General features: G+C 35.3%; 2 protein-coding genes across 2 annotated transcripts in view; one reads left to right on the top strand and one right to left on the bottom strand.

Moving 5' to 3' along the window:
• The window catches only part of LOC102850668 (general transcription factor IIE subunit 2-like), a 128,647-nt gene that overhangs the window by 19,271 nt on the left and 99,238 nt on the right, over positions 1-10,138 (top strand). The gene's annotated exons all lie outside the window — the stretch shown is intronic.
• Positions 5,630-5,926, bottom strand: LOC102862910 (small integral membrane protein 18-like). The gene has a single exon (XM_006884149.1). The coding sequence runs from the start codon at positions 5,924-5,926 to the stop codon at positions 5,630-5,632; it is 297 nt and encodes a 98-aa protein (XP_006884211.1).

Genomic DNA, 10,138 nt, shown 5'->3' on the forward strand with positions numbered 1-10,138 from the left:
TTATAAGGTACCTCTGAGTGAACTTGAAACTCTAGTCTTTTGGTTTGTAGCCATGCATGTTAACCATTTTTGTCACTCAGAGATCCTAAATTCCCATAGTACTCACTGTTTCAGATAAAGCTCTTGCTATGTGCCATGTTACTAGTTTACCATTGTATCTTCAGGCATTGCTTGGTCTAATCTGTGTTGTTGTAAATATTCTGTAAGTACTTGCTAAACAGCTAAATAAATTCTGGGTAAAATGGGAGAAGAGTTGATAGTGTACTTTATTTTTAAAAAAAAATCTGTTTCTAAAAGAACCTGTTCATTTCCCAACAAGTACTTCAGCACTTACATTTTCATAAAATGTAGTTTTAATGATGGTCAGAATAATTCCTGGTAACCAGAATATTTAGTATACCTAAGTTATTTAGAAGTCCTTTAAAAGTTGGCTTAATTATATGTGTTTGAGCCAACTTTCAATATGTTAATTTCTTATATCTGTATAACGATACAATAAATATGCTTCTTATTATTATAAAAATTAATTTGTGTAAAAGTTCTTTCAGGTTGGTATTTCCAGTTCTCTAAATTCAGAGTAGGGATCTGGTGGCATAGTCTGTAGAGAGTTGTGCAGTTCCTATACAGTAGTGCTGCTAACTCAGAGACTGTGTTTCTCTGGCAGTTTAAATCCACTAATCATTTGTGGGAGGAAATGGGTAGTGTCCTTCAGTCTTTGCAATATCTAGCCTCAGAAACCCTCCAGAGGCCAGCTGTGAGTTGGAATAAGCAATGATCATTGTCAAATTGAGGATAACAGATTTATAACTCCCTCTCTTTATGTAAATATTATATAAAATTATGTGATTTTATAATTATATGTAAATATTATAGAAATATTATGTTATGTAAATATTATATAAAAATTTGATTCCATCATTAATGAACTAAAAAAACCCCAAACTCATTACCATTGAGTCAAAACTTCCTTAAAGTCGACCCTCCAGTGGATTTTCAGAGGCTGGAAAAATGAAAAGAACTTGCTCATTTTTCTAACGAAGAAACACTAATGGATTTGAACCTTGAGAGAGAACTGCCTTTGGGTTGTTGACAGAGTACCTTCCTATGGACTACACCAACAGAGCTCTCTTCCATCAGTAATGGTGATTGTTGTTATATGCCCTTAAGTCAGAACTGACCCATAGCTGACCTTGCTATTTTACCAACTGAGTTTTCAAAGGCATTAAATTGTACAGGAGGAAATTGCTCATCTTCTACATAGCAGCTGGTGGATTCAAACACGATTGCTCTTAATTGGCAGTACAACTTCCTCCATCAATACTTGACACGCTATTTTCCTGGTACTCTTTTTTTTTTTTTAAACTTTTTTATTGGTTTGCATACAGCAATTTTGTTTATATTGCGGTTCATTCATGTGCATTTTTGGGGGGGTGGGCTTGTCTCCTTTTCATAGTACTCGTAATATATCAGATATTCTAGTTTTTCTCTATTTCTTGGAAGGCCCTATTCTTATGTGTGCACACTTAAAAATTATCTGTTATGTTCTGAATGTATTTTTCACTTTGTGTTTTTCCTCATCTTGCTCAATTTTCATTGCCTTTTTAATAGTTTATGTAACACAATTAGGTAGAGGCTTAGTTATTTACATGTTGTTTTTCCGCAGTGCTGTTGCATACATCTTTGTACTTTGACCTTTTTTGTTTTGAATTCTTCAGCATCATTTTCCAGGAATGGCATTTCTGGTCTAAGCAGAATGTAATATAGTAGGTAAGACAATGCTTTGGTTTGATCATGTTGCTCATGAATAGTAGCAAAATGGTTTTAAAGTCATAAAATAGAATATCTGTATTATTTTTACGTGTACCGTCAAATCGGATCTGACTGATACAGGAGGAGATTACCCCCTCCTTCTCCAGCTGAGCATCTGGTGGATTTGAACCATGTACCTGTGGGATTGCAGTGCATCGTCTTGCCATTAGGCCACCAGAGCTCCCTAGGAGAAAACGATTTCTTAATAAGTGTTTTATGGCTCTTTGACTTTTTTTTTTTGCAGTCTTCTTTGCATTGGTAGTTTAGCCTTTGAGTATATGAATTTGAGCAGTGAAGTGAAAAAATAAGAAAAATGAAATTTATGGCGTGTACTGCCTTTGTTGTTGTTGTTGTTTAATATAGAAAGATAGGCAGTTTCCTTTGTATGCTTTATTGTCTCTGAAAACCCGCTAGAAGGTCAGCTGTGAATTGGTTCTAAGTTGACTGTATATAACAGCAACAATAATCCACTTTAGTTTCAAAATAGCCTAGCTCTCTCTTAGATGATACACTTTTTGCTAAAAAGAGTAAATGCATTTTGTGAAAATTATATGTTTATTTGTGACTTTTCTGAGTATATTGAGATTTAAAAAAAATACTAATCCTACATAAAACTCAAACCATTAGGAAACAAGTAAATTATATTCAACAAATCAGAAAGTGTTGCTTTGTAATATATAGGGAATTATGTATAACTGCAAGTGTTTGCTTTTGGATGTGTGTGTGTGTGTGTGTGTGTGTGTGTTTTGACAAAGTGACTGCAACAATGAGCTCCAGTGTGTCAGGGATTGTGAAGATAGTGCAGAATAGAACAGGGTTTAGATCTGTTGTTAAATGGTTGTTAGGAATTGTACTTAACTTGGCAGCACCTAACAGTAGAAACAACATAGATACATGTATGTGTTTTAGGGAGCTTTTGTGGCCTACTGGATGAATTGCATTGTCAACGCAGAAACGAGCTGTTTGTGAATCCATCAGCACCTCTGCAGACTCCTCTTGTGTGATTTACAGGCTCTGAAAACCCGCCGGAGGAGCATATGAGTCAGTTCTGACTGACTCAGTGCACGTAACACCAATCCTTAAAGGAGCGCTTTGGAGGCGTAGTCTGTAGGAGTTGCTTTGCTAACCCAAAGATCTCACCTGTCTGGTGGCTTGAATCCATTAAGTTGGGACTAAGATAGGCAGTTTCTTTCTGTGTGATTTGCAGCCTTTGAAACCCACCAAAAAGTCAGCTTTGAATAGTTTCTGACTTGAGTGCATTGAGTATGCATTTTAAGTTGTCCTCAAAGCTCAGATTAATTAGAGAAACAAATACGGGAAAGAAACAAAATCTAGGGGCATCCTTATATTATTCAGACTTCCTTATGTTCTCTCCCTTCTGAGATGGATCACAAAGAACATACTGTCACTCTAGCACTAATAATGCAACAGGTGTGCAATGTTTTTGCTTAAAGAAGCTCATTAAAGATTTAGTTTCCAGAGTTTTTATGTCCGTTTGGTAGGGCAAGTGCAAAAGTTGAGACTCCTAGGAGGAAAACAAGTGTTTAGTGTACACCATATTGTTTGCAGACAGTCCAGGGACAGCAAATCATCTTTACTTACTTAGTGTTAACTGGGAAATACTGAGACTCAAGTTCCTAGATGCCAGCTTATAAGCAGGGCTTTCTAAGGATAAGCAGCTTTAATCCTGTTTTGTTAAATCTTTTATGTATACTGAGTCAGTGCCAGAGGGGGACTTATTTTGAAATTAGTTTTATGTTAATTTTTTTATATGATATATGTATTATTGTTGTATGCCATTGAGTCAGAATCAACCTATAGCTGACCTTCCAGTAGGTTTTCAGACACAGTTAATTGCATGGTAGGAGATTGCCCATCCTTCTCCTGGAGGATTCAATCTGTGTGCCTTAGGAATTGCATCGCAGTTTCTTACTAGAGGCCTCTTTTCCCAATTCATTGATCAAGTTGTTTTAGCATCATTTATTGAGAAGATTGTCCTTTCTTTGTTTAGTTGTCTTTGCCTTTTTGTAGGAAATCAGTACCTTACATGTGTGTAGATAAGTGATTTCTGCAGTCTCTATTGTTACAGTTATCTGTTTATACCAGACTGTCTTTTGATTACTCTATTTTTCTAATTAGTCTTGAAGTAAAACAGTGTACACACATACACACACACACACACACACACGTTGTTGTTGTTGTTGTTGATTGCCATTGAGTCAAGTTCAGCTGATAACGACTATGAACAAAAGGCCCAATACCTTTCCATAGCTATCTTTGTTTCTCCACGTTCATAGAGTTTCCAGAGGCATGTGGTTTAGGAATTGGATGACACTCCTGCTTCCCAACTTGTTTTACAACTAGAGGCTCCACTAAACACTGTCCACAAATCTGTCCATTATGGTATTTGATATCTCCATGGCACAGAGTTCAGCACATTGACAAAGAATGATGTGCAAAGTGAAAGAATATTCTTCCAGATATGGTTAAGTGTTGTCGAGTCGAATATGACTCAGAGTAAGCTTGCACAGAAGACCCAAACTCTATTCTGAAATTAACATAATTTCTGTAGAATTTCCAAAGACATTTGGTTTAGGAAGTAGGTGCCACTCCTGATTCAAATGTGAATCAATCTGGAAACTCATCCACTGTACATATTGGATAACCATTGTGGCATTTGACAAAACTATGGAATAATGTTCAGCATCACAGCAACTTCAGATTATTCAGTTCAGCAAATAGACAAATGATTGCTTTGTCTTTTAAAACAATACTCTTCTAAAATTAATAATTAATATAAAACCCTACAGGACTTTAAAGTCACACCCTCAAACAGGGCTCAAAACAGTAACACACACGAAAGGACCCCCAAAACTTCCCTTGCCTGACAGCCACCAAGATGAGACCACCACCAAGATGTCAGTCAGCCAGTGAACTTCCATAGTAGCGAACTTTATATAGTATATATAAATTCTTTGTGCTTTCACTGTAGATTTTACACATCTTCTGTTACTAGATTTATGTATTTTAAAATTAATTTTTAGTTGTATACTAATAGAATATGAAAGTATATTTGATTTTTGTCTATTGATCTTAGTAAACTTACTTATTGCAACCTTACTAAACCTGTCCAACTTTTTTTGGTCGATTCTGAGGAAATTCTATGTAGATGATTATATCTATGAATCAAGACAGCTTTGCGTCTTTTCCAGTTGCATACTTCTCCCCCCCACCCCCCCTTTGATTGCACTAACTGGAACCTTTAGTATACTACTGAATAGAAGTGATGAGTGTCTTTGCCTTGTTGGTCATTTTAGGGGAAAACATTGCCTTAACCTTAGCTATTATTTTAGCTGAACATTTTGGAAACTTTTTATTAAACTAATTGAGGACTTTTATATTACTAGCTTACTATTGTTACTGAGAATTATTAAAGGAATTATAGATTGTGTTGATAAGTAGCGTTTTTGTCACCAAAATATGTGAGATAGTACTCTTATTTTTTCAGTATTTATAACTTATTTTAATACTGTTAGTTTTGGTTGTGTTTTCTAGGAACCCTTTTTTTCAGTTTTTGATGTGGCATTTTAAACAGCTCAGTAAAATTCACATTTATGAAATTTTACTTTGACTTTATGAAAGGCATATATATATATACACACACAAGTGCACATTTATTTCTTCCTACCTGGTGGGGATTTTTTAACCATTCAAAGTTAAACCAGTTTTCTAGTAACAGTTGGACCTCAGAAAATGGCTTTCTTTTTACTCAGAAGAGGTTGAAGACTGCTTTCAGAGACTGAACATTTTGTGTAAAGTACTAGACCACTTCAGTTTCCCGTTTTCTTATATTGTCCATCATACTTCTAAGAGGATTAGGTTCACTCTTCAAGTCTTTCACAGTTTTGTTTTTTACACAGCAGCAGCAGTCAAGCACTTCATAAAGGAAGGCCAGCACCACTAAAGCCACCACTGTAAATATAAATAAGAGCAGGATGACAAAGCAGGCTGTATTCCAGTTGTCATGGAAAGGGTAAATTTTTTGAACTTGAAAACTGAGGTACTGATAAACAGATGTGGTGGTTTCATTCCAGTAGCTGGAGCTCAACGAGGCCATTCTATGAAGGTCTGCTTCGTATGTGAATTGCTGTTATGAATCTATAAAAAGACCAAAAATTAGTATTTGTAACTCAAGTTTTCCAATTTAAATCTCAAATCTTAGCACTAAGATTTCTTAGTAAATTTATACAGGCATATGAAGAGCTTATTTCCAAGAAATAATGGAAAATACTATTATTAACAGTTTATTTGAATTTTTTGTGTATGTTTGTCAGTGTATTTTGTAAACATGTTCTCTTGCTTTTTAGTCTATCATTTGTTAAATATGTATTATTTAAGATTTTTTTATATAGAAACTAACTGCTAACTGAAGAATAAAAAAGATAACTGAACTGGTTCAAAGGTAGCCTAGTGGTAAGGAACTTCGCTACCAACCCAGGGGTGTATGGTTTTAATATACCAGTTACTCTGCAGGAGAAAGGTAGGCAATCTTCTTCCAAATTATTTTCTGCCTCTGAAAACCTTCTGGAGGGTCAGCTATGAGTCATTTCTGACTCAGTGGCACATGAGAGCAAAACAATGTCAATGAACTATTAATCTTGGCTTTGCATTGTATATTTCAGGAAAGGACTTTATTTTTTTAAAGTTGTAGTTTGAGTAAAAGTTTGCAGAAGAAATTAATTTCTGTTCCATTATTTATGCACATTTTGTTTCATGACAAGTTGCTCTTACCTCATTTATAAAGGCACTTACTACTTTGATTTCCTATTTCTATAGGTCTTTCTTTTCTACCTTTTCTTGTCTTCTGAGCTTTGGGCAAATGCTGCCCTTTTTGGTCTCATACGGTTGATTATTTAGAGGTTTCTGAGTGATTTTCAAGATACTTCATGCAAAAATTTTCTCATTCCTCTTGTAACCCTTCTTACCTTCTTGGCTCAGTGTGTTCCTGTCTCCTCAGTCCACTCCTTTAAACTTCTGCTAGTGAGTGATCTGGATTGAGAAATAGAGACCGAGTGAAAATTAGTGGGAAAAAAGAATAATAAGATTTTACGTTTTTCTGTGAAGAGACGAATTGTTCGATATATGTTAATCTTAAATATTTTCAAAACTTTACCATGGTTTGTTATATAATGTCGAGTCAGAACTGACTCATAGGCTGACCCTCTGGCAGGTTTTCAGGGATACGTAGTTGCACAGAGGATTTTGCCCATTTTTCTCCTGAAGAGCAGCTCATGCATTTGAACCGGGTTCCTCTGGGTTGGCAATGCAACTCCTTACTACTAAGTAGATACTAATATTTCAGCAGACCGGTTTAACTTTTACCTCAACAAGGTATTAGTTATTAAATTATTACTGCATTTCATAAATCAGCTAGTAAGTTTAGTATTCTTTTATTATTTCTAGTTTCCATATTCTTGAATTAAGATTTAGTCTTCTTAATCTAATTGGGGTAATCCTTGAATGGGACAGTAAGCATTGAAGATTGATAGTATAGAACAACAGTAATGAAAGACTAAATGGATTATAATCTTAATCTTTAAAAATTGTATTTTCAAGGGCGCTCTGGTGGCCTAGTGACAAGAAGTTGCACTGCGGTCCCAGAGGTGAACAGTTCAAATCCACCAGATGCTCTTCTGGAGAAGGAGGGGCACTTTCCTCCTGTACCAGTCAGATCTGATTTGACGGCACATGCACAAAAAAGAATAAAATTTAATAAAGAAAGAAAAATTATTTTTTAAAAAAGTCATTTAAAAATGATATTTTTCAGTCTTATTTTTTTTAAATGACAAAATACTTATACATTAAAAATATTGGAAATAAGGGAGGGGAAAATGCTTCCTCTTATGTAGTTCCACTTAAGTATGTTTCCTATATTTGTTATAAACAGACTCTTTCTTGTAGCAGATGTTTATTAAACACCTATATTTTCTCTCTATTAAAGATACCATGTGTAACAGTAACAGTATATTTTAACTTGAAATACCAAAGTAGTACAGAAGTGTAAGGTTGTAATGAAATCCACATGTCCTTTTAATGCAGCTTTATTTATCAACTATGGTCTCTATATACCTCTTCCTACCTGCTTATACTCTGAATTATTTTGAAATCTCAGACATTGTATCATTCATCCAGAAATATCTCACAGTACATCTTTGAAAGGCAGGATTTTACTTTAGAAATAATGACAGCATTTCTCTTCTACCTAAACAAACAAAAAAAGTACTTAGTTTTGCTTACGTCTTAGTCCCTACTGGAGATCTCTGCTGGTGTGATCGTTCCAGAGTTGTGCTGGTAGCCCAAAGATGATCTTTCTCTGTGGTTCAGTCTTTCAGGGAGAAAAGTAGGCAGTCTCCTGCTATGTGATTTACAGCATCTGAAAACCCACTGGCTATGAGAGGATTCTTTCTGGTCTGGCAGGGAGTCTTGAGTGTTTCTCCTAGTGCTGCCTGGGGTTTAAAAAGCTTGCACGCCCATCTAAAGCACAACAATTGGTCTGTTTTTGTTTGCCTAGAGCAAAAAAATACAGTCAGGACTGCAGGATGTAGAATATGTGATTGATTGCCTCCATGAAAAACTTCCTCCTTTGCCTAAAGACCAGAAGAACTGGATGGTGCCTGACTACTGAATCTTGATCAAGATTCTAGAGAAGAATCCTGATCAGAAGACGGAAATTCAGACTAAAATTTCAGATTCTCATCAACTCCAGGCTTTCTACAGTTATGAAGGTTAGCAGAACATCTGAAACTGTTACTCAGATAATTTTTAAACTTTAAACCAAAAATATTCTGTGAAGTGACTTCTTAAAACCTTAACAATGATGTTGTATTGTTAGGTGCCACTGAGTCCACTTTGAATCATAGCGACCCTGTGAACAACAGATGGAAACCTCCCATCTTGTGCCTTCTTCATAGTTTTCACAATGCAAAAGCTCATTGATGCTGTCAGTCCACAACAACAGCAGTTTGGTTTAACTAGTGAAAAAAGTCTTCCTCAGCATTATGTTCCTCTAAGAACTGTGTGGGATGGTAGGAAACAGAATGGGCAGTGGATTTATGTTACTGAAGGAAAAACAACTTAAAAAGAAGGTGAAGATGGTTGTACAACTAAAAAAAATGTCATCAGTATCACTAAATTGTACATGTAGGTACTTGATTTGGTGTAGGTTTTCTTGTGTATATTCTCAACAACAAAATAAAGTATAGAAAAAAAAATTGCTGTGGCAAATTACTTCATCTCTCTGGGCTTCTTTCTGTATTCTGAAGAGTAAGTTTACTGTCTGTAACTGTGAGTGAAGGCTTAAATGCTTTTTTCCAGTATTTAAGATTCTTTCAGTAGCAAAAAAAAGGAAAAAAAAGAATCTTTTTGTTTCATAGTGCTTGATAATTCTATCTTGATAAGAAGGACAATAGGTGAGTGGACTCTTAGGTTGCATAACTCTAGAAAGTACCATTTGCATTATGTGTTATTCATACTATGTTATTCATAGTATAAATATGCCCCATGTCATTGCTTGAAGTGATGTTTTCATGGGCTATCATCTGATAGCTGCATTGTTAATATCTTTGATACTAGTCACCATGCACACAAATACTTAAATAACCCATAGAAATTCACTCAGATGAAGGCAAAAGTTAGATCATTTTGGACTAGCTTTATTAATATAATAGTGCTTAAGTATTGTGTTCTCCAGGATGTTAAGAAGACCTTATCTTCCAAACTATTCAATACACTCCCATCTCCAATCCCCCCCAGTAAATAAACCCCTCCACATGTTCAGTTTGTGGAGCTTTCAGATTTTTAACTCTGAAAAAAAAAATCAAGTTTTGGTGAGAGGTAGTAACACATATTGTTAAAGTTATTTTTAATTCAGTGAGAATGAGTTTGAGAACTGTTAAAAGCAGAGCTGGTAAAGGAGAAAGGAAGAAGAGTAGGCCTTGGGGGCATATATATAGGACAGTGCTACTTCTCAATGTGTAAGGAGCAGGAAGAACCATTTAACAAGCCTGCCCAAAAAAGTTTACTCTGCGCTAACCTTTGGCACTCCCCCTGCACTTAGAAAAATTTCTTTTAGATTTTCTGTTAAGAATGGTTGATCCTTTTTAAAAAGTTGGACGCTTCTCTTCTAAATCTGGCATTAAATGTACCTGTCTGTGGAAGAAGAGAGTAAAGAGAAGGAATTTCTATTATGCCCCTCAAATTATCTACCCAACTTATTAACTTATCATTGATTCACAGTGTTATTTCACTTGTAATTTTAGAAGCACAATAT

Source organism: Elephantulus edwardii, unplaced genomic scaffold (genome assembly GCF_000299155.1).
Source record: "Elephantulus edwardii isolate Elephantulus edwardi_28Jun2011 unplaced genomic scaffold, EleEdw1.0 scaffold00031, whole genome shotgun sequence".
NCBI lineage: Eukaryota > Metazoa > Chordata > Mammalia > Macroscelidea > Macroscelididae > Elephantulus > Elephantulus edwardii.

Excerpts from the sequence above, each read along its gene's own strand:
- LOC102862910 (XM_006884149.1), bottom strand. The coding sequence starts at position 5,926 with ATGGCCTCGTTGAGCTCCAGCTACTGGAATGAAACCACCACATCTGTT.